This window comes from Ranitomeya imitator, chromosome 2, assembly GCF_032444005.1.
Source record: "Ranitomeya imitator isolate aRanImi1 chromosome 2, aRanImi1.pri, whole genome shotgun sequence".
Taxonomy (NCBI): domain Eukaryota; kingdom Metazoa; phylum Chordata; class Amphibia; order Anura; family Dendrobatidae; genus Ranitomeya; species Ranitomeya imitator.
Window position 1 is genome coordinate 309,835,659 of NC_091283.1, and position 25,433 is coordinate 309,861,091.

At 43.8% G+C, this 25,433-nt stretch overlaps 1 protein-coding gene across 3 annotated transcripts; it reads right to left on the minus strand.

Annotated features, from left to right (window-relative positions):
• Positions 1-25,433, minus strand: LOC138663389 (uncharacterized). 3 transcript variants are annotated; one of them, XM_069749565.1, is made up of 6 exons: positions 24,979-25,279; positions 24,773-24,896; positions 24,596-24,693; positions 24,310-24,400; positions 6,297-6,607; positions 1-920 (listed from the first exon to the last, which is right to left on the minus strand). In XM_069749565.1, the coding sequence occupies exons 1-6, from the start codon at positions 25,243-25,245 to the stop codon at positions 915-917; spliced, it is 897 nt and encodes a 298-aa protein (XP_069605666.1). In that variant the 5' UTR covers positions 25,246-25,279; the 3' UTR covers positions 1-914. The 3 variants fall into 3 exon arrangements, with proteins under 3 accessions (XP_069605666.1, XP_069605665.1, XP_069605664.1); XM_069749564.1 differs by lacking the exons at positions 1-920; positions 6,297-6,607 and adding exons at positions 14,787-15,190; positions 25,287-25,433 and having other exon boundaries at positions 24,979-25,155; XM_069749563.1 differs by lacking the exons at positions 1-920; positions 6,297-6,607 and adding an exon at positions 14,787-15,190.

Here is a 25,433-nt window from a genome sequence, read left to right on the forward strand (position 1 = left end):
TGCATATATCTGGAATAAGAGGGAAAGCAAAGGCCGCCCCAATGTAGCAATAAATAACGGAATGAGCCCGGCCAGAAGTACAACAACATATAGATGGCGGGACTAGATCAGGCTTGTGAGGACGGGCCTGAAGTCCCAAACAAGAATGTATGTGATAGTGCCAAAATAAAGCCACACACATCTATACCCAGTCACACAACGCCAGACATCCCCCGGGGGCATTCATACATACATTTGAAGCAAGGGGCTCACACACAGAAAAAATAATAATAATATAATAAAGGTAGTAAGACATTCTCCATGGTATAACTTTATTAGACAGAATGATAAATAGACAACATGACATATGAAAAGTTGGTACTTAACAAAATAACATACTAGTCAAAAAAGTATAAAGACTAATATGATATATCATATCCTGACCATAAGAAGATACAGGGGAAGTAAAAGACCATAATGGCCAAGTATGCGCAGTGCTAAAAAGTAGCACCCCCCATGAGCCGGAACCCTTATTTTGTGTGTATTATATTATATATTACCGTCGCACCCCTTGAGCCAACATATGACATGAATGGGGTAAGGATGCTACCCAAAGCTAGAGATAAATAAGTGCCTGATAAAGCCCAAAATACAGTCAAGCAGATACCATAAATGAGATGAAGTTCCAAGAAAGTCCCTTGAGACATTTGTATATGGAAGGCTGACCCAACCAAATCGACCAAAGGCCTGCAGAGTCCATGATCCAGACCAAAAGACGATGGTAAGCACACCAAATTCCAAACGGAAGATGAACAGAGGCAATTCCCATAATAAACCCAGGCGTAGAGGGCATAACTTCTTCCAAATTCATCCGCAATAGACCAACACATGGAGGGATGTTTATCCGAGGAATCCCGTAAATAACAACTCTTTGTTTAAACCTACAGGAGTAATGGAACCAAGGTTAAAAATTCATCTCGCCTCCATACGCAGGAGTAACTGTCTATATGCGCCGCCCCTATTAGATGTCCGTACTTTATCCAGCCCAATGATTTTAGTACCCGAGATCTGGCCATCATGATGGGCCAAAAAATGGGATGCTACCTGTTGTGAATTCTGTTGTCGAGCTCCCTCCTGTGGTCATGAATGGTACTTTGGCTGGTTCTGTCCATGGACTTCCTCTGGTGGCTGTGGGTGTTTCCTTCCACAGGTGACGAGGCTAATTCGTTAGTGGACTGCTCTATTTAACTCCACTTAGATCTTTGCCCCATGCCAGCTGTCAATGTTGTACTATTGGTCTAGTTCACGCCTGGATTGTTCTGTTACCTGTTTACTCCAGCAGAAGCTAAGTTCCTCTTTGCTATTTTCCTGTTTGCTATTTTTTCTGTCCAGCTTGCTATTGTGAATATTGCCTTGTTTGCTGGAAGCTCTGGGACGCAGTGTGGCACCTCCGCACCGTGAGTCGGTGCGGAAGGTTTTTTTTTCCCTGCACACTCTGTGAGGCTTTTTGTAGGTTTTTGTGCTGACCGCAAAGTTACCTTTCCTATCCTAGTAACATAGTAACATAGTTAGTAAGGCCGAAAAAAGACATTTGTCCATCCAGTTCAGCCTATATTCCATCATAATAAATCCCCAGATCTACGTCCTTCTACAGAACCTAATAATTGTATGATACAATATTGTTCTGCTCCAGGAAGACATCCAGGCCTCTCTTGAACCCCTCGACTGAGTTCGCCATCACCACCTCCTCAGGCAAGCAATTCCAGATTCTCACTGCCCTAACAGTAAAGAATCCTCTTCTATGTTGGTGGAAAAACCTTCTCTCCTCCAGACGCAAAGAATGCCCCCTTGTGCCCGTCACCTTCCTTGGTATAAACAGATCCTCAGCGAGATATTTGTATTGTCCCCTTATATACTTATACATGGTTATTAGATCGCCCCTCAGTCGTCTTTTTTCTAGACTAAATAATCCTAATTTCGCTAATCTATCTGGGTATTGTAGTTCTCCCATCCCCTTTATTAATTTTGTTGCCCTCCTTTGTACTCTCTCTAGTTCCATTATATCCTTCCTGAGCACCGGTGCCCAAAACTGGACACAGTACTCCATGTGCGGTCTAACTAGGGATTTGTACAGAGGCAGTATAATGCTCTCATCATGTGTATCCAGACCTCTTTTAATGCACCCCATGATCCTGTTTGCCTTGGCAGCTGCTGCCTGGCACTGGCTGCTCCAGGTAAGTTTATCATTAACTAGGATCCCCAAGTCCTTCTCCCTGTCAGATTTACCCAGTGGTTTCCCGTTCAGTGTGTAATGGTGATATTGATTCCCTTTTCCCATGTGTATAACCTTACATTTATCATTGTTAAACCTCATCTGCCACCTTTCAGCCCAAGTTTCCAACTTATCCAGATCCATCTGTAGCAGAATACTATCTTCTCTTGTATTAACTGCTTTACATAGTATTGTATCATCTGCAAATATCGATATTTTACTGTGTAAACCTTCTACCAGATCATTAATGAATATGTTGAAGAGAACAGGTCCCAATACTGACCCCTGCGGTACCCCACTGGTCACAGCGACCCAGTTAGAGACTATACCATTTATAACCACCCTCTGCTTTCTATCACTAAGCCAGTTACTAACCCATTTACACACATTTTCCCCCAGACCAAGCGTTCTCATTTTGTGTACCAACCTCTTGTGCGGCACGGTATCAAACGCTTTGGAAAAATCGAAATATACCACGTCCAATGACTCACCGTGGTCCAGTCTATAGCTTACCTCTTCATAAAAACTGATTAGATTGGTTTGACAGGAGCGATTTCTCATAAACCCATGCTGATATGGAGTTAAACAGTTATTCTCATTGAGATAATCCAGAATAACATCCCTCAGAAACCCTTCAAATATTTTACCAACAATAGAGGTTAGACTTACTGGCCTATAATTTCCAGGTTCACTTTTAGAGCCCTTTTTGAATATTGGCACCACATTTGCTATGCGCCAGTCCTGCGGAACAGACCCTGTCGCTATAGAGTCACTAAAAATAAGAAATAATGGTTTATCTATTACATTACTTAGTTCTCTTAGTACTCGTGGGTGTATGCCATCCGGACCCGGAGATTTATCTATTTTAATCTTATTTAGCCGGTTTCGCACCTCTTCTTGGGTTAGATTGGTGACCCTTAATATAGGGTTTTCATTGTTTCTTGGGATTTCACCTAGCATTTCATTTTCCATCGTGAATACCGTGGAGAAGAAGGTGTTTAATATGTTAGCTTTTTCCTCGTCATCTACAACCATTCTTTCCTCACTATTTTTTAAGGGGCCTACATTTTCAGTTTTTATTCTTTTACTATTGATATAGTTGAAGAACAGTTTGGGATTAGTTTTACTCTCCTTAGCAATGTGCTTCTCTGTTTCCTTTTTGGCAGCTTTAATTAGTTTTTTAGATAAAGTATTTTTCTCCCTATAGTTTTTTAGAGCTTCAATGGTGCCATCCTGCTTTAGTAGTGCAAATGCTTTCTTTTTACTGTTAATTGCCTGTCTTACTTCTTTGTTTAGCCACATTGGGTTTTTCCTATTTCTAGTCCTTTTATTCCCACAAGATACAAACCGCTTACACTGCCTATTTAGGATGTTCTTAAACATTTCCCATTTATTATCTGTATTCTCATTTCTGAGGATATTGTCCCAGTCTACCAGATTAAGGGCATCTCTAAGGGGGCATCCTCTGTCTGTTCAGTAAGTCGGGCCTCTCTTTGCTAAATCTATTTCATCTCTGTGTTTGTGATTTCATCTTAACTCACAGTCAATATATGTGGGGGGCTGCCTTTTCCTCTGGGGAATTTCTCTGAGGCAAGGTAGGCTTTATTTTCCTTTCTTAGGGCTAGCTAGTTCTGAGGCTGTGACGAGTTGCATAGGGAGCGTTAGGAGCAATCCACGGCTATTTCTAGTGTGTGTGATAGGATTAGGGATTGTGGTCAGCAGAGTTTCCACTTCCCAGAGCTTGTCCTGTGGTTTTGTAGCTATCAGGTCTTTCCGGGTGCTCTTGATCATCAGGTCCATTATTGTCCTAACCACCAGGTCATAACAGCTACCGGAGTCAGTACTTTCCCCTTCAAGGAGTCGCTGCGTGCCAAATTAATGTAATTAAACAGAAGCACAACAAGGTTCAGCATAATATAAACTATCTATAGCTGATCAAAAGAAGGGGACTGTATAGACGGACTAGTCGCTAACGAAATATACCAAAACATGGGTCACAAGGGCCCGAAAAAACGACCTTAAAGTCCATATAGTACAAATGTAAACAAACTTTATTAACAATTAAAACAACATACTAGGACAATCCAGGAACAAGTAAGAAAGGGTACAGCCCGGTGAACATAAACGCTGCACCGACCTAAGATGTTCCACAGGTGCGCAAAACTGGGATGGAGCCATACTGGGCGCTCGGTCCCGGGAGGAGTCTGCATACTGCGCTCCATTTAAAGGTAACTTTCTGTCCAGAGCCTTTGTCTTTTTACATGTGTTAGCGCCACCTGTTTACTATATACAGGGCTCTGATGGTTTAATTCCATTTATATTATGTACCCCTGTCCCTGTTTATAGATGGTGCTTTTATATATTTACTGTCATTTGACATTTGGCTCGGATTTATAACATTATAAGCAGCTTGTATATCTGTATGGCTCCATCCCGGTTCCGCGCGCCTGTGGAACATCTTAGGTCGGTGCAGCGTTTATGTTCACCGGGCTGTACCCTTTCTTACTTGTTCCTGGATTGTCCTAGTATGTTGTTTTAATTGTTAATAAAGTTTGTTTACATTTGTACTATATGGACTTTAACCCCTTAGTGACGGAGCCAAATTTTTGAAATCTGACCAGTGTCACTTTACGTGGTAATAACTCTGCAACGCTTCAACAAATCCCAGTGATTTTGAGATTGTTTTTTCGTGACACATTATACTTTATGATAATGGTAAATTTAGATCAATATGTTTTGTGTTTATTTATAAAAAATATCAAAAATTTGAAAAAAATGTAAAAAAATTAGCAATTTTCGAAATTTGAATGATTATCCCTTTAATCCAGATGGTCATACCACAGCAAACCATTAATAAATAACATTTCTCACATGCCTGCTTTACATCAGCGCCATTTGTAAAATGTTATTTTATTTTGTTAGCATTTTAGGAGGTTTAAAAATGTAGCAGTAATTTTTCATTTTTTTCAAGGAAATTTACTAAATTTATTTTTTTATGGACTTATCCATGTTTGAAGTGTCTTTAGGGGTCTCATATATTGGAAAACCCCCAAACGTGATACCATTTTAAAAACAGCACCCCCTGACATATCGAAAACTGCTGTCAGGTAGTTTATTAACCCTTTAGGTGCTTTACAGGAATTAATGCAAAGTGGCATGATAGAAATGAAAATGTGTACTTTTACCACCTAAATGCCTCTAACGTCTGAACAGATTACAACAGCCAGCAGACGCTAAGGCCGCTATTTGGTCATGAATTTCCACGGCAAATATCAGGACCACACAGTCATAATCTGAGGGCACCAATTGGGATAAAGAGGAAGCCCCCACACTCTGTTAACCATATATAATGATGTAGTCACAATTTACAGCAGCATCTAAGGGGTTAAACAAATTTGGATGGAGCAAACACTGATCGTTGCTGATACAGCAAGTTGTCAGCTATAGTGCACAGCCGACAGCTGCGGGATTATCACCTGTATGGGGATGATATTCTCTTATATCTCAGGTCAGTTAAAAGGCGTATTGGCTGTCATTAAGGGGTTAAGGTCGTTTTTTCGGGCCCTTGTGACCCATGTTTTGGTGCCAAATTAATGGTAGAGAAGTGTTTTTGTATTCTGCGCCGTAGCTCCTGAGAAGTCTGGCCAACGTAGACACGTTGGCAAGGGCAGATAAGGGCATAGATGACAAAGGTCGTTCTACAATTAATGTAAGTACACAACCTATGTCTACTCTGATTGGTGGGGTTAACAAAATGATCCCTAGTGGGACACATATGTGGACAAATGTTACAATTCCCACAAGCAAACGACCCACGGAGGTGAATACCCCGATTGAGCCTGATAGTTTGTCGTTGGTAATGGCTACTTGTCAAGAGGTCTCTAAAATTAGGCGCTCTTCTAGCCGTAAGTTGCGGTTGGTCACCCACCACCCTAGAAGTGGACAAATCAGTGGTAAGAATACCCCAATGCCTCTGAAGAATGGATCTAATTTGTGACCAATTGTTGTTAAAATTGGTAACAAATCTGGGCTTATTGTCCCGTACCTTATTCTGAGGCACCAATAGTGACTCCTGAGTATGTGAATTGGCCCGCTGGAAGGCTACAGAAATACTCCTCCGTGGGTAATGCCTTTGTCGGAAGCGATTTGTCAAACTGAGAGCCTCTTGATGGAAATCTTCGTCCGAAGTACAATTTCTTCTAGTTCTCAGGAACTGTCCAACAGGAACCCCATTCCTGGTGTGCATAGGATGAAAGCTCCTGTAATCCAGGAGACAGTTGGTTGCAGTTGGTTTCCGAAATAATTTAGTATGGAGAGAGCCATCTCTGGCCATAACCTGCAGGTCCAAAAAGGTCACTACAGTGGAAGAAAAAGAGTAGGTCAACACACACAGAAACAAAAACCAAAACACTTATCTTTGCTGAAATAGGCAGCGAGCAGGAGAAGCCAGAAAGTGATCCAACACTTCACAAGGAACATTGACTACTGGCAAGGGCTAAAGGATCCTGCCCACTTAAATATCCCAGTCAGAATTGTAATCATCCGATACACCTGGCCAAGTCTGTGACTCAGAGACAACTGCATTCCCACCTACAACCACTGGAGGGAACCCAAGAGCAGAATTCACAACATGAAGCTGCTGCGTGCACCGCACACAGGCGACAGGACAACAAGGGGCTCTCGGAAGGTGAGTATATGTTTCTTTTTTATTTTTTAACCTGTTACATACTCGACTGGCCAATATACTACATGAATTGGCAGTATACTACGTGGCGCTGTGCTGTATACTACGTCGCTGTGCAGTATACTACGTAGCTGGGCAATATACTACTTAGCTGGGCAATATACTACGTAGCTGGGCAATATACTACGTGACTGGGCAATATACTACGTGGCTGGGCAATATACTACGTGGCTGGGCAACATACTACGTGGCTGGGCAATATACTACGTGGATATGCATATTCTAGAATACCCAATGCGTTAGAATCGGGCCACCATCTAGTTGTGTAGAATTGCATAACTTTTTCTTGTGGAAATAGGGGTTAATGAATACAGCCCTTTTATCTAACAGTACCTACCAGCATTTATATGCACAACTTTTCAATTAAACTAGTGTGAATAGGCACAAGGTCTACAGTATTTTAATCCTGTTCCCTTCCCCCCTTTATCAACAGGTACAAGGCCCAAAGCTAGCTCACACTGTTCACCAGTCAATTTTCAATTTTTGCCAAGGCGTATCAGTGCGAATATTCATAATACTTATTTAGTTTTCCGGTAATTGTCTTATTCACTGCAAATAAAACCTTAACACTTGCGCCACTATTTTCATTTTATACTTCTAAATAACACATAGAACAGTACCAGCAAAATACCCAAGATGGTGCAAATTACAGTCTCACCCACTGACTCGCTGGGATAAGAGCAGCTGTGACTTCAGAGCTTCCAGGGCCAACTACCTCGACATCTCCCGTAACGTCAAGAATAGGAAGCTGACAGTCCATTGAAGTACAAGGCCAGGTGCCAGGAAGGTCACAACCTGGCTTCTCCGAACATCTCCATGGAGCCAGGTGACTGGTGAGTCCCATTCCTGGCTTTCACAAATGTATCCATGGGCCTCCGGTGAGTCCAAATCCTGACTACCTCAAATGTATTCATGGGTTCAGTGATGGTCAATGAAGCAGATGTATATTCTTTCAGCTGGGGCCTGGCTGGCATCCTGTGATAGCTGCCAGATCGTGGATCTATCCTGTAAAGTTTAAGATACAATAGTATATATACTAGCGGCGCTTGTGAGATGGATGGCACATCTTTGAACTGGATACATTAAAGCCAAGGGGCCTGAATAATGAGGTGGATCTCTTTGCTTTCAATTGAACCTATGGGAGAGGAGACCATCGCTATAAATAGCCAGCACGCGCAGGGGGAGCCTACCCTGATGAAGGAAACCGAAGATTTTCCGAAACGCGTTGGTTTTGGCTCCCACAGCGCACCGTAGCATCACCAAGGGCACCACGTGACTCCCGAGCACGTGACCCGAACATCACCGCAGGTCCTGCACAGCATCGTACAGGACTCTACACAGGCCGCGCGAGCGCCCGTCACCGGCCGGGACGGCGCCTGCATTAGCTGCCTGAGGACTTCTCAAAGAGAACGCCTAATCGAGCTAAGTACAACGCTTCTATTTGCTACCATCACTAACAAGTTATGGACTCCTTAAGTGCAATTTTACCTACTTCCTCCCTGTGGTTATTCATATGACAGGTACTGAACTTGGGGATCCTAGTTAATGATAAACTTACCTGGAGCAGCCAGTGCCAGGCAGCAGCTGCCAAGGCAAACAGGATCATGGGGTGCATTAAAAGAGGTCTGGATACACATGATGAGAGCATTATACTGCCTCTGTACAAATCCCTAGTTAGACCGCACATGGAGTACTGTGTCCAGTTTTGGGCACCGGTGCTCAGGAAGGATATAATGGAACTAGAGAGAGTACAAAGGAGGGCAACAAAATTAATAAAGGGGATGGGAGAACTACAATACCCAGATAGATTAGCGAAATTAGGATTATTTAGTCTAGAAAAAAGACGACTGAGGGGCGATCTAATAACCATGTATAAGTATATAAGGGGACAATACAAATATCTCGCTGAGGATCTGTTTACACCAAGGAAGGTGACGGGCACAAGGGGGCATTCTTTGCGTCTGGAGGAGAGAAGGTTTTTCCACCAACATAGAAGAGGATTCTTTACTGTTAGGGCAGTGAGAATCTGGAATTGCTTGCCTGAGGAGGTGGTGATGGCGAACTCAGTCGAGGGGTTCAAGAGAGGCCTGGATGTCTTCCTGGAGCAGAACAATATTGTATCATACAATTATTAGGTTCTGTAGAAGGACGTAGATCTGGGTATTTATTATGATGGAATATAGGCTGAACTGGATGGACAAATGTCTTTTTTCGGCCTTACTAACTATGTTACTATGTTACTATGTTACTATGTTACTGGATCTCCACTTGTTATATACCTGAAGCACCAACTGGAGTTACATATACACACATACTATCTATGTCAGGTTGTGCACTGTCCGGGGTGTTAGTTCACTAGCCACCCCCCCCTTTTATTGTTTTTTAGCTCTATATGAGTGACTTGCTATAAAGGTACTTATTAGTCCCGTATAGCTCACATTTTCTCGCTTGTGTTTTATTCTATTCTCAGTGGCCCACTATCTGTGATTTTATCCATCTATTTATTTTGATATCGTTACTGCTCTCCCACTCTAGTCCCTGCACACCAGCAATCCCAGTCTCGTCATACACGCCCCAGACCGACTTACTACTTTCTCTCCACCTACAAGGTAATTACCCACCGTGTATGTGTACTATAGTATCCTATTAGGCTAAGCGCAGGTACAAATACTGTAATATACAGTTTCTTTGTCTATCCTGTAAAGTGTTCCTAGCTGTGCTTATGTAAAGAGTCTCTGGTTCTTTGGATTTCTTGGCTGTCAGAATGCATATTGTTAAGGTACCTTCACACATAACGATATTGTTAACGATATCGTTGCTTTTTGTGACGTAGCAACGATATCGTTAATGAAATCGTTATGTGTGACAGCGACCAACGATCAGGCCCCTGCTGGGAGATCGTTGGTCGCTGAATAAAGTCCAGAACTTTATTTCGTCGCTGGACTCCTGCTGACATCGCTGGATCGGCGTGTGTGACACCGATCCAGCGATGTCTTCACTGGTAACCAGGGTAAACATCGGGTAACTAAGCGCAGGGCCGCGCTTAGTAACCCGATGTTTACCCTGGTTACCATCCTAAAAGTAAAAAAAAACAAACAGTACATACTTACCTAACGCTGTCTGTCCCCGGCGCTGTGCTCTGCTCTCCTCCTGTACTGTCTGTGAGCGTCGGTCAGCCGGAAAGCAGAGCGGTGACGTCACCGCTCTGCTTTCCGGCCGCTGTGCTCACACAGACAGTACAGGAGGAGTGCAGAGCCCAGCGCTGGAGGACAGACGGCTGTAGGTAAGTATGTACTGTTTGTTTTTTTTTACTTTTAGGATGGTAACCAGGGTAAACATCGGGTTACTAAGCGCGGCCCTGCGCTTAGTTACCCGATGTTTACCCTGGTTACCGACATCGTTGGTCGCTGGAGAGCTGTCTGTGTGACAGCTCTCCAGCGACCAAACAGCGACGCTGCAGCGATCCGGATCGTTGTCGGTATCGCTGCAGCGTCGCTTAATGTGAAGGTACCTTTAGAGGCATATCCCAAGTATATAGCTCACAATTGTTGTCTTTCAAGCCAGCATCCAGAGGTCAAGAGGAAGACTTGATGAGGTTATCTTGTATAGTTTGACTAATCTATTTGCATAGTTCTTATTCCTTGTTTTGTAAGTCAACAAGCCACAAGACCCACACAATGGTCATTCAATAAATTAAGCAAACATCCATTGTTCAATGACCCTGCATCAGTGTCTTGCACAGAAAGCAGACAATAAGTTGTAGGAGCTGATGTAAGAGGCAAACATTAGCCATTTAAAATGATCAAAAATCAACATTTAAGACTCATGACAACAGTGTATGGTTTTTGACCAACTGAAGAACAATTGCATAAATTCAAAAGTCGTCATATAGATAACAGTCTATTCCTCCTGGCTTACTGAAAATAGACATCTGGTTAACTAAAATAAAATGCTGTGTCATCTCACCCTCATTTAAATTTTTGCTAGACCTTGCACTTAGTGCATAAACTTTATGAGTCTAGAAGTCCCACTATCTAACAATTTTAAAAGAATGTTTATGAGACCCTCCTTTATGTCTAATACAGGGTGTATCAGAGTCCCTCTTCCTACTAATTTTTGGAAGTTCTTGCATTGTCCGCATATGATTTTGGATTTTCAGAGTCCCTTTAAAAAGTAAACAGGATGTGTCTCACTATGTCACACACCACATGTCCAGATAAGGTATTAAAATATTAAAATTACATTTACAATGAATGTTTTTTTCACCATTGAAAGCAATGAGAAAATGGAAAAATGCAGCAAAGAGGCTACGTGTAAACACAAACTACAGGGTGAAGGAAGCTTATTTTTTCTCTTTTTTAAATTGCCTTATATACAAGAACAAATGTTTTCACTTGTAAAACACATTTTATTTTCATAATGCAAATGCTGAACCAGCAAATCACAATGGCGCTAGTCACAATGTGCCTGAAGCCAAAGCAGCAGGCAATCCGACAGGTGTGGTGTGTAAAACTGCCTTAAAATCGAGAAATAAATGAACAGTAAAAGTTAGATTGCTGCGCTGAGAGGCACTTAAAGGTGCACGTGTGGTCCTGTAAAGGGTGGTCGGACTTGCGTGGTAGTTTCCTGCCAAATGTCCACTTGTATCAGATGCGGGAGCGTCCTCCCAAAGCTGCAACACCCCGTGAAAATGCTGGTGTTCATAGCGGTTAGCCTCAGCCGATGGCGCCGCTGTAGGAGTAGCGTGGTGAGCGGGAAGGGGGGGGGTGACTGAACGGGGACGTCACCTGTCCGTTAATGACGGATGTGTGTAGGGGCCAATCCCCCTGTACATTTTATTTTCGGTTTTGGATGTTTTGTTGTCACTCCTTAAAAGTGGCGTACTACTCCGACAACATTGATCCCAAAAGCGACCTGAGAGTCAGAGATGCATCCAGCCATCTTCCCTATGCTGTTCTCATTCCAATTTAGCGCCGTTTTCATCCATTTCAGCGATTTTCCTGCCCCCTCAGTCTTCCTGGAAACGTCTGCTGAGCATGCAACCTGTTGACTCAAATATTTTTGTGCTCGCTCATCGCTAATAATGACTGCTATCTGTGTGGGATTTTAGATGTTTAAAAGGGTTGTCCACTACTAGGACAACCCCTTCTTATTCCTCATGATTGGTCTATTTAACCCCTTAAGAACCAGGGTTATTTCTGTTTTTGAGTTTCCATTTTTTTCTCCCCTTATCCACACAGCCATAGCTTTTATATTTTTCCGTCAATATGGCCATGTGAGGGCTTGTTTTTTGCAGGACAAGTTGTACTTTTGAAAGGCACCATTGATTTTACCATACCATGCAAGGGAAAATGGGAAAAAAATCCAAATGCGGTGAAATTGCAAGAAAAGTGCAATTCCACAACAGTTTTTTATTTATTTATTATTTTACCATGTTCACTAAATGCTAAAACTGACCTGACATTATGATTCTCCAGGTCATTACAAGCTCACAGACACTAAACTTTTTTATTTAAGTGGTGAAAAAAAATTCCAAAGTTTGTAAAAAAAAAAAGTTGCCATTTTCCGAGACCCATAGCGTCTCCATTTTCGGTACCTGGGGCTGGATGAGAGCTTATTGCTTGCACACCGGTCTGACGTTTTTATTGTTACCATTTTGGTGTAGATACGATCTTTTGATTGCATTTTGGCATTTTGTTGCAATGTTGCAGCATTTCAATTTTTTTCTCGCTACACCGTTTACTGATTGGATAAATTCTTTTTATATATTGATAGAGCAGGCGATTCTGAATGCGGTGATCCCAAATATGTGTATATTTGTTTGTTTTTTTTGTTTTTTTGAATGGCGCGAGAGGGGGGTGATATGAACTTTTATATTTTTTTATTTAATATTTTTAAAAACATTTTTGTTAACTACCGTATATACTCGAGTTTAAGCCGACCCCCCTAATTTTGCCACAAAAAACTGGGAAAATTTAATAACTCAAGTATAAGCCTAGGGTGGAAAATGCAGCAGCTACCGGTAAATGTCAAAAGTAAAAATAGATACCAATAAAAGTAAAATTAATTGAAACATCAGTAGGTTATGTTTTTGAATATCCATATTGAATCAGGAGCCCCTTATAATGCTCCATACAGTTTGATGGGCCCCATTAAATGCTCCATATTAAAATAAGCCCCATATAATCCAGCATAAAGGGTAATAAGGGCCCCATAAGATGCTCCATAGACACATTTGCCCAATATAATGCTGCACAAACGTTATGGCCCCATAAGATGATCCATACAGTCACTTGCACCAATATAGTGCTGCACAATCGTTATGGCCCCATAAGATGCTCCATACAGTCACTGCCCCTTATAGTGCTGCACAATCCTTATGGCCCCATACAGATGCTCCATACAGTCACTTGCCCCATATGCTGTGGCTGCCATAAAAAAAAAAAAAAATCACATACTCACCTCTCCGTCGCTAAGGACCCCGGCACTTTCACCTGCTCCTCGTTCGGTGCGACTCCGTCCTCAGCACCGACGTTCAGCAGAGGGCGCGCACTGACAACGTCATCGCACCCTCTGACCTGAGCATCACAGCCAGAGGACGCTGATGACGGAGCCGCACCGGAACGAGGAGAGGTAAATATCGCGCAGTGCTGCTCCCCCTTCCCGTATTCTTACCTGCTCCTGGCGCGTTGCAGTCCCTGCTTCTCTCCTGTACTGAGCGGTCACCGTTTCCGCTCATTACAGTAATGAATATGCGGCTCCACCCCTATGGGAGGTGGAGCCGCATATTCATTACTGTAATGAGCGGTACCATGTGACCGCTCAGTACAGGAAGAATATGCAGCGCTGGAAGAAGCAGGGACGTGCAGGGACCGCGCCAGGAGTAGGGGAGTATAATTAGATAGCCCCCGCTCCCCCTCCCCTGCCGACCCCTGGGTATGACTCGAGTATAAGCCGAGAGGGGGACTTTCAGCCCCCCAAAAATGGGCTGAAAATCTCGGCTTATACTAGAGTATATACGGTATCTACTTGCTTCAATAGTCCCCATGGGAGACTAGAAGCTGCACTTGTCTGATTGCTTCTGTTACATAGAGCAGGGCTACAAAATATTTTCCACATTCTGAACATGAAAAAGGCTTCTCCCCTGTGAGGAGTCTCTGGTGTCTAACAAGATCTGATTTTGTCAAAAAACATTTTCCACATTCTGAACAAAAAAAGGCTTCTCCCCTGTGTGGGTTCTCTGGTGTTTATCAAAATCCGATTTCCGGACAAAACATTTCTCACATTTTGAACATGAAAAAGGCTTCTCTCCTGTGTGGAGTCTCTGGTGGTTATAAAGATGCGTTTTCTGGATAAAACATTTCCCACATTTTGAACATGAAAAAGGCTTCTCTCCTGTGTGGGTTCGCTGGTGTCTAACAAGATCTGATTTCTTCACAAAACGTTTTCCACATTCTGAACATGAAAAAAGCTTCTCCCCTGTGTGGAGTCTCTGGTGTTTAACAAGATCCGATTTTGTCACATAACATTTTCCACATTCTGAACAGAAAAAAGGCTTCTCCCCTGTGTGGAGTTTCTGGTGTCTAACAAGATGTGATTTCGTCACAAAACATTTTCCACATTCTGAACAGAAAAAAGGCTTCTCCCCTGTGTGGAGTTTCTGGTGTCTAACAAGATGTGATTTTGTCACAAAACATTTTCCACATTCTGAACAGAAAAAAGGCTTCTCCCCTGCGTGGCGTCTCTGATGTTCCATAAGAGTTGATTTCTTCATAAAACATTTTCCACATTCTAAACATGAAAAAGGCTTCTCCCCTGTGTGAGATCTATGGTGGTAATCAAGATGCCTTTTCTTATTAAAATATTTCCCACATTCTGAACAGGAAAAAGGCTTTTCTCCTGTGTGGATTCTTTGGTGTCGATCAAGATGATGTTTCCAGTTAAAACATTTCCCACATTCTGAACATGAAAAAGACTTCCTTGCTTTAGGAGCAGTTTGTTTTTAATGCCTCTTTTGGGTCTTTGATTTTCCTCAGTAGCCGGTAGTGAATCAGATTGCAGATCTTTCCTGTGAAGGGATGATACTCCAGATACACTAATGGCATTCACTTCAATTATATCCTGTGAGATCTCAAGATCATCTGATTTTAAAATTGAAGATGTCAGCTGTCCCTCTGATCTCCAGGTACAGTCATCTGTCAAGAATAAAACCAATTATTTTTCAATAAAATTTCCTAGAACTTTATATTTTTGAACATTTCTCCTAAAACTGTCTGTAAAAATGGTAAGTTGATGTATATACTCGAGTATAAGTAGAGGTTTTCAGCACATTTTTTGTGCTGAAATCACCCCCCTCACCTTATACTCGAGTGAGGTGTCCAGAACATGGAGGGGGAGAGGCAGCGGCAGAGCAGCGGGTCACAGAGGTAGGACCCGGCTGCTGCAGCTAACTGCGGTGCCCGCTGCTAAAAATAAATTAATATTCATTTCTCTGTAAAAGCTCGTGCAGTGTCAGCTGCAGCAGCTGGTCCTGCAGCTGCCGGAAGGTCACGTGTGCCGCTACTTAACAGAGATGAATATTTATTCTGAAAATTAATTTCTCTTAAGTAGTGGCACACATGACCGCCTGGCGGTTGACGCTGTGTGCGCTACTGAATACTCACTGCCCCACACACACAGTCCCGGCGTTGGGAGCGGTGAGTATTCCGGAAGTCGTGCTCTGCTTGTGAGCAGCGCATGACGTCCCTGCCATGCAATGCTTACAAACGTAAAGCAGCTGTTGGCATCGAGACAAGACGCTGCGGGGGAGAGAAGGAAGGTAAGTGTAATGGTTTATTTTTTAATGTTTTTTGATGGAGGCCAATCATACAAGGATAGGGATGGGGCCGTGCATATAAGGATGGGGATGAGGCCGTGCATACAAGGATAGGGATGGGGCCGTGCATACAAGGATAGGAATGGGGCCGTGCATACAAGGATAGAGATGGGGCCGTGCATACAAGGATAGGGATGGGGCCGTGCATACAAGGATAGGGATGGGACTATGCATACAAGGATAGCGATCCGGCCATGCATACAAGCATAGGGATGGGGGCCAATCATACCAGGATAGGGATAAGGAGCCTTGCATACAAGGATAGGAATGGAGCCATGCATACAAGGATAGGACTGGGGCCAATCATACCAGGATAGGGATAAGGAGCCTTGCATACAAGGATAGGGATGAGGAGCCTTGCATACAAGGATATGGATGAGGAGCCATGCATACAAGGATAGGAATGAGGAGCCAAGCATACAAGGATAGGGATGAGGAGACAATGCATACCAGGCTTATACTCGAGTCAATAAGTTTCCCACTTTTTTTAGGTAAAATTAGGTGACTCGCCTTATACTCGGGTCGGCTTATGCTCGAGTATATGCGGTATGTAAAAATAGCTTTATTGATTTATTCTCATTTGCACAAGGAAAGACTAGAAGCAATGGGATGAAACTGAAGTATCTGAAGAGGAATAACCTCATGACCCAGTATCAGCACGGGTTTACTAGGGACCGTTCATGTCAGACTAATTTGATCAGTTTCTATGAAGAGGTAAGTTCCGGATTGGACCAAGGGAACCCAGTGGATGTAGTGTATATGGACTTTTCAAAAGCTTTTGATACGGTGCCACACAAAAGGTTGATACATAAAATGAGAATAATGGGGATAGGGGAAAATATGTGCAAGTGGGTTGAGAGCTGGCTCAGGGATAGGAAACAAAGGGTGGTTATTAATGGAGCACACTCGGACTGGGTAGCGGTTAGCAGTGGGGTACCACAGGGGTCAGTATTGGGCCCTCGTCTTTTTAACATATTTATTAATGACCTTGTAGGGGGCATTCAGAGTAGAATTTCAATATTTGCAGATGACACTAAACTCTGCAGGGTAATCAATACAGAGGAGGACAATTTTATATTACAGGATGATTTATGTAAACTAGAAGCTTGGGCTGATAAATGGCAAATGAGCTTTAATGGGGATAAATGTAAGGTCATGCACTTGGGTAGAAGTAATAAGATGTATAATTATGTGCTTAATTCTAAAACTCTGGGCAAAACCGTCAATGAAAAAGACCTGGGTGTATGGGTGGATGACAAACTTAAATTCAGTGGCCAGTGTCAGGCAGCTGCTACAAAGGCAAATAAAATAATGGGATGCATTAAAAGAGGCATAGATGCTCATGAGGAGAATATAATTTTACCTTTATACAAGTCACTAGTTCGACCACACTTAGAATACTGTGCACAGTTCTGGTCTCCGGTGTATAAGAAAGACATAGCTGAACTGGAGCGGGTGCAGAGAAGAGCGTCCAAGGTTATTAGAGGACTGGGGGGTCTGCAATACCAAGATAGGTTATTACACTTGGGGCTATTTAGTTTGGAAAAACGAAGACTAAGGGGTGATCTTATTTTAATGTATAAATATATGAGGGGACAGTACAAAAACCTTTCTGATGATCTTTTTAATCATAGACCTGAAACAGGGACAAGGGGGCATCCTCTGCGGTTGGAGGAAAAAAGGTTTAAGCATAATAACAGACGCGGATTCTTTACTGTAAGAGCAGTGAGACTATGGAACTCTCTGCCGTGTGATGTTGTAATGAGTGATTCATTACTTAAATTTAAGAGGGGACTGGATACCTTTCTGGAAAAGTATAATGTTACAGGGTATATACACTAGATTCCTTGATAGGGCGTTGATCCAGGGAACTAGTCTGATTGCCGTATGTGGAGTCGGGAAGGAATTTTTTTCCCCAATGTGGAGCTTACTCTTTGCACATGGGTTTTTTTTGCCTTCCTCTGGATCAACATGTTAGGGCATGTTAGGTTAGGCTATGGGTTGAACTAGATGGACATATAGTCTTCCTTCAACCTTAATAACTATGTAACTATGTAACTATGAAGTGGAGGAGACACAGATTGGATATTCGAAAAAACCTTTTGACAGTGAGGGTGATCAATGAGTGGAACAGGCTGCCACGAGAGGTGGAGAGTTCTTCTTCAATGGAAATGTTCAAATAGCAATATGACTTTTATAAACCAATCCATCTCTATCCATTTTCACAAAGTCAAATCTTCCCATCGCTTCTGAGCCTTTCAGTGTGCCCAAATCAAAATTAGGACCCATGTAGTTGTCATTATTATTGTGAGAAGAACCCACTTAATTTACGGTGTGTGTCTCTTGGAGCACAATCTGGGCACTATGTGGTGAGTAATAAAATGGTATATTCACAGTTTTCACTCTCCAACATCCACTGCGCGCTAATTTTTGGAAAGTGGCTGTGGAGTCAAAATAGTCACTACTATAGATTAATTCACTGAAGGTTAATGTAGCACCCCAGGTAACCGGTTGCTACAGTGATGTTGCTTTTCCTTCGGGGAAGGTAATGACATGATCAGAGGCAAGGGAGTTCTCTTCACCAGGTAAGGCACCCACATGCAACACATTCTGAATCCAGGGGAGCGTTCCCCAGCTATACGTATCCTGACCTGGAGGAGGAGTTAGGTTAGTTGGAGAGGAACAATGAAGTGGACGGACGTCTAGGAGAGACGCAGAGAGATCTGACAGCCACGAAAAAGCTGCAGCCTCTGGGAAAGTAGAAAGAAACTGGAGGGTTGATGTGGAGTACCTGAAGAGGAAAGGAGCAAAGGTTATGAACAGGGCTCAGAGGGGAACTGTGACCGGGCACCCTCAGAGCCATAGCGCAGGAACCAGGTACCGGGAGCCCGAGGCTTTTGTGGAACTCTAGGACACAGAGTAGAACCGGAAGGCCAGGAACTGTATGTAATTGGCCCACACCTCGCCTGAGGTGCAGCAGCACCTAAGGAGCCCGGAGCATGATAGAGTCCCTGTAAAACAGCTCGAACTGCCCATTGTGCAGGTACCTGTCCCAGGACAGGGGGAAAGTGGAGGACCCTGTAGGAAATTTCAGGCAGCAGGAACTTCATCTTTAAGAGGCGCTAGAGGAAAGGCTCATGGACCTCACCTGGAGAAGGGGACCCTCCATTGCCTCTGAGCTGGCCGGACCATACCACCACTCGTGTCTGGTGCCCTGGACTGTGGCCAGCCAACTGCAGTAAACCAAATAAAGACTTACAACTTATGTCCTATCTTTATTCACCGGCACATAACATCCACGCCTTACATCTTAGGACCCTGCTTCACCTGTGGGAAGAGTAACATCAGTGCTGCCAACACATCCCCCAGAGGACACCTTTAATGCAGCGTCGGTCCCACTATTGACCGAACTCCAAAGGTGGCATCACAACAGACTTTATACACTTTTCCTTTAAAAGACCGTTCCCCATTAACGTTGAGGCCCAGGGCCATGGACCGGATCGCAGCCACCGTGACATTCCCCCTCGAGACCGGACCCGATACAGAGTACCCCACTGCCCTGGGGGTGACTCAATCATTTCCAAAATGGAGTCACTTTATGAGGTTTTAAACTGCTCTGATTTCCTGCATTTTGTCATATTAAGGCTTGTGAAAATGGCGTGTACCATCTCGCCTGGGATCCACATCTGCCACCTCTACTTCTGTCACCAGGCATGGCCTCATTCATTCTGCAGGCAGCACTGGGGATGGAGGAGATATCGGAACCAGAAGCTCTGGATTGTGCAGGCTCTGTTCAGCCACTTAGATTAGGGTTGCTGTGAACTGTAGTACCGTCACGCTGTAAGCGGCGATAAAGGGGCAGGACGGCATACTGGGACCCGCACCTGTCCCTACCACTTTAATGGGGCCCTGGCTTTCCCTTATCTCGGGGGTACCTATGATGGTTAAGAGGCCCGAGCCGCCAGCGTATCCCTGTCTCCTGTGCAGGCCCTATCAGTGGCCCTATCTCCCCCAAAGGAGGTGGACTGCACCAGTGTAATAATACAACAAATTACAGGGTACACAGACAAGGTAACTAAAAGTCTCAAACTCACCAAATGCTCACACAACCACAGAGGAACATGCAACCAAAACAGCAGACACCAATCTCTAAATAAACCTCCAACACCAACACTACGCTCCTTCAACCTCCAAGCCAGGCAGTTGAACTGATCACTGACAATAGCTTGAAGTCAGGACTGGGTCTATATAGAGGAACAGATCACAAAATCCACTTCAGCTGAGAGAGACCCAGCTCTCAGCAATAAGGTTAACTCCTGCACTGCTGGCCCAAAGGTCAGAACACAGGTGAAGAGCTTCTGTTCACTGTGTGTGAACGAGGCCCAGAGCGCTGCGGTTCTCTGGAACCTCTCTGTTGCGGTAGCCCCGTGACAAGTACCATCCAGTCAGGCATTATGGGTGTGTGTGCGCTGTCCATCTGGAGTAATCTGCTTCCTGCTTTCACCAATTGGAAAGCACCCCACCCTACTAAAGCTCAAAGCAAATTGAAGGAAGATGCCAGATACAGCCTTGTTCTCCTCTGGTTCAGTCCTCTCTGTGCTAAGCTGCTGTGACCCCTTAATCTTGCTTCTTATGATTTTGTATTTTCTCTGCCCTCGTGGATCTGACCCAACTACTTGACTATTCGTCATCCCACCTCACTCCACAGAACAGCAGGTAACACCATGGCCCAAGCCTAGGGATCTTTGTGTAAGAACAGATCCATGTAAAGAATGTTGAGCAAGGCAATCCTTAGGATCTTCAAAGCTGAGTAGATAGTGCCAAGCCTGATTGTGGTAGCCACATTTTGAGCTGCCAGGTAACCAATACATTGTGTCTGGAATCTATTCCAACAAGATATGCATTCAAATAGCTAAATGGTGCTCCTTCCCTTCTTAACCCTGCCATGTGCCCAGACAGTAGTGTACAACCGTATACAGGGTATTGTTGGATTCAAGAGAGGTTGGAAAATAATTTGTAAGGTCCATTTGTTTCCTATTATCCTTTGTGAAGAATTCTAAACTTATCACCACAAAAAGCGACATGTCAGATGTGAAAAATGGGAGTATGTTGGGCAGTAACTACTGTAGTCAAAAACTGTGACTATGGACAATAACATCTTTCAAAATGTTCAAACTCAACAGTCTTCATCAGTAAAATATGAGTAGTGGTATCAACTCTCTGGAGTAATTAGAGTATGGTGCTCGGTGGCTCTTGGCAATCTAAACTATCATAAGGCCAATATTTTCTATCAGATGAGATTCAAGAAAAAAATATTAGACATTTAAAGAGAACTTTTTATAATACTGCAGAGCTGGGGCATCTTCAATTTAGATCTCGCACATTTGGAAGAGGTAATGGAGACTTTAAAAAAAAAAAAAGATACCAGGGAGTTCCAAACTTACAAACTCACCTAACTGAGGCAGGCTGATCCTACCACAATCAAAGTATCAACCAGAATGAACATGTAAAAAAAAAACATAGAACAAAAAATATGTTATGCAGCGCCCCAGAGATCTGGTCGTTGCAGTAACGTCGCTCTGCCACTAAGGGGAGTGATGGTACGTCTGATGGCACTAAAGGAGTTCTACTGACCAGGTATCAACAAGCACACACTACACTTCACACTCCGGCCACTAGGGGGAGCAAAAGGCTTATTTACTGGGCCACTTCTCACATTGGTAAAACTAGGGGTCGGACAGGAAGTTAGGGAGAACGAGACCTGGGAGAGCTCCAGGGAGGACCTGTCAGAACTGGGAAATCTGGCAGGTACCTAGTGAAAGGACAGATTGTTACGGAACCACGCCTGCACAACCTTGCGGCGGGTAATCTAAGAAAGAGACAAGAAAGGAAGGATATTGTGGAACAGTGAGAAACGAGATCAGCATAAAGGAGATCCAGTAGGAGTCGTGCCCCGAGAACGGCAACATCTTACTGAGGCGCATAGTCGGTGGCCGGAGCACAGAAGAAGTAACAGTCTCCACGCATTACTTCAAACAGCAGCAGGACAGTTAATTACAGGTTGGCTGTCTACCATACGACACCTAAGAAGGACATAGGAAGCAATCGTGGGAGAGGGGCGACACTAGGGTTCCAGAATAACTCCAGGCCTACCTGTCATAAAGGTGCGTCCTAGCCATAACATACCTGGGGGACGGAGAAGAGAAAGATCCAGAATGACCGAGAACAGAAGTTGTGAGGACTATCCTGAATGCTCAGCAGGGAAGCACTACAACACACAGGCGCTAGTGGGTAGACACTGATTTCCGCCTGCAAAGGGAACTCTGGATGTGCCTTCGGACCGGCCGGTCTCAGACAGCCCTGTTGAAAGTGCCCTGGATTGAGGATCCTGAAACCTTCAGTAAAAGGTAAAGAAACTGAACCCTGTGTCCTCGTTATTCCTCGCACTACGCCCCATCACTCTTTATTGGACGCCCCTTAGCAGGGTCACGGACCGGGTCCAGCCACCGTGACAACCCCAGAACTGAGACAGAAAGGACCGGTACCAAGTAACCTGTGGCCCTGTGTCTGGGGGCGCTCCAGTTACATCTCCCCCAAAAAAGTATGTACGAGGGAAGAACTCCAACACTAAACTGGAGTTGCACTCGTTTATGGTGGACCATTGGAGCTACTGAGTCCTGACCAGAAGAGTAGAGAAAGTATTAGCGCCCCCATTTCAGGAGAGATTGTGCAGTAATCTGAATTTCTTATGATTGAAAACATAATGTAATTTATGACATGGAGTGAATCTATGAAACCAGGACTCGAGTCATGCCAACACATCTCCTGCAGGCATGCTATTCCATCCGGTTTGCATTTAGTTGGACCATCATTTATTTTTCAACAGGACAATGACCCCAAACACACCTCCAGGCTGTGTAAAGACTATTTGACCAAGAAGGAGAGTGATGGGGTGCTACGCCAGATGACCTGGCCTCCACAATCACCAGACCTGAACCCAATCAAGATGGTTTGGGGTGAGCTGAACCGCAGAGTGAAGGCAAAAGGGCCAACAAGTGCTAAGCATCTCTGGGAACTCCTTCAAGATTGTTGGAAGACCATTTCCGGTGACTACCGCTTGAAGCTCATCAAGAGAATGCCAAGAGTGTTCAAAGCAGTCATCAAAGCAAAAGGTGGCTACTTTGAAGAACCTAGAATATAAGATATTTTCAGTTGTTTCACTTTGTTTTTGTTAAGTATATAATTCCACATGTGTTAATTCATAGTTTTGATGCCTTCAGTGTGAATTTACAATTTTCATAGTCATGAAAATACAGAAAAATCTTTAAATGAGAAGGTGTGTCCAAACTTTTGGTCTGTACTGTATATATATTTATATGTAAATATACTCAATGGGTAGTGTTTATAGGATTGGGGCTAGAATAGGATACAGGATAGGCTAGAAGTGTAGTGGGGCTAGAATAGATGGGGGCACAGTAGTGATAGATGATATCATAGAATAGAGCAGGAGATAGGCAGCACAGGGGTTAACTAAAGGGGAGGTACAGCAAGGAGCAAAAAAGTATAATCAGGATACTTCCTGATTAGAGACAGACACCCGGGCAGCCTTGCCAAGGGCAGGGTGCATGCAGTGTATGAGACAGCTACAGGTCTTGGGGGTAAAGATGCGGATGGCAATAAGGGGCCCCAGGCTGGAGAATAGAACAGTCGGGCATTAGCTCAATAGGATCATCCTCAGGGCGGTTCTGGGGTCTACGACTGGGGCTGGAGTCAGTAAGATGGAACTCCTGGCACCTTTGCAAGATGGAATCGGACAAGGGGCTGACAGGGAGCTGGTGATGCAGGTAGTACGGAAGGGGCGCAGATTGTCCACAGAAATTGCATGGATTGCCGGGAGAGAAGAAGGAGCGGTTATAGAGGAAATGGAGTCTGCAGGGAAAGTGCAAGATATGATGCTTTGTGTGAAATGTGCTGCAAAAGTGATGGGTGCCCATGTTATCAGTAAAGTCGAACTGTTTGAAAAGGACTGTGACGCTGCAGTGTTTTATGGAACCTGGAATCCTGAAGCTGGAGTGAAAGAAACCGAGGGAACTGAAATGAGTACTCTGCTGCACACATCACACACACAAACACACACACACACACCAGAAAGAATTTTGTATTTCATCTGTGGGGCGCCAGGGTGTGGAAACACTACAGTTCGTTGCCACGACTACCACCCTGGCCGCCTTACACTTGCAGGTTGTAAGCGCTATACAAAAGAGTTTTCACAATTTCACAAAGCCATTTAAACATTTTCGGATGGAGGAGAATGTTATGCTCTACCCGCAAAATGGGGATCACATGATAAAACGTCCGAACTACACCACTGATAAAGCAGCCACAGCCGGTGACTGAGAAGAATCTGTGACTTCTCTGTAGTTAGTGGTCACTACTCACCTGGGTATTCATATGTAGGAGTCTCCTCTTTACACCGCTCATCACCCCTCACATATGTCTCTGTAGTATTAATATGGGTCAGCTCTTCACCCTGAAATATTGTAAAAGTCACAGACAGTTGGAGAAAGTCACATCTATAATCAGCTCTAATCCTGCCATCTCCACCGTTCTCATGAAACCAGTATGAAACATGTAATACTGGTGGATAAAACAAGACTGAGTACAAGACCTTCACCACCGTCTACACATCATAGGAGAGATCTCAGGACACCTTCTCTCCATCTACCTGATGATCCTGAGGAACATTGGGATCTTCTTGTTTACAGTCCTGTAGAAGAAGAGGACGGGGACATCTCTCTGGTGTTGTCCTCTTACTGGATAGATCTGGAGGAAACACACACAGGGACTGAATTCATTCCTTACATACAGATGATTATAGGCTGTGTGTATTTAATCCTATTACCTGGTGATGTAAGGGGCTGGGGAACCTCCATCATTATGTCCTCATACAGATTATTGTGTAATTCTAAATACTCCCACTCCTCCATGGAGAAATAGACAGCGACATCCTGACACCTTATAGGAACCTGACACATACAATGATACAGTCACCCCCCGATCCCTTCATAGTTTTACTGTATAATGTCCCAGCATTCCCAGCAGTGTCACCTCTCCAGTCAACAGCTCAATCATCTTGTAGGTAAGTTCTAGGATCTTTTGGTCACTGATGTCCTCATGTATCAGTTGGTGAGGTGGAGGCCCCATGATTGGGCTCAGGGGTCTTCCGTATCCCTCAGAAACAGGGGCCTGACAGCGTTCACTAGAGGTCTTCACTACTATGTAATCCTGGTAATGGAGAGACACATTAATAAATCTCTCTACAGACATTTCCAGATTCCTCACCTCTTGAGTTCTGTTCAACAGTTTTATTGCCATAAATAAGAATTATGTAATGTGACGCTATGAAAATCTCTCACCTCTCCAGTAAGACGGAAGAGGATCTCTAGGGTGAGGTCTAATATCCTCTCTGCCATCTTGTCCCTCTTAATATCCATTCTTGATGGGTAGTTAGGAAAAATTCTCTTAATATAGAAGATGTCTACTGAAAGGATCGGATATTGTAG

Bases quoted from the DNA above. Each gene is read 5' to 3' on its own strand.
- LOC138663389 (XM_069749563.1), bottom strand. From the start codon at position 25,245: ATGGCAATAAAACTGTTGAACAGAACTCAAGAGGTGAGGAATCTGGAA. The intron at 24,694-24,772 runs GTAATAGGATTA...TGTTTCCTCCAG, and splicing joins CCAGCCCCTTACATCACCAG to ATCTATCCAGTAAGAGGACA. The intron at 15,191-24,309 runs GTGAGTAGTGAC...TATTCTTGACAG, and splicing joins TCCTACATATGAATACCCAG to ATGACTGTACCTGGAGATCA.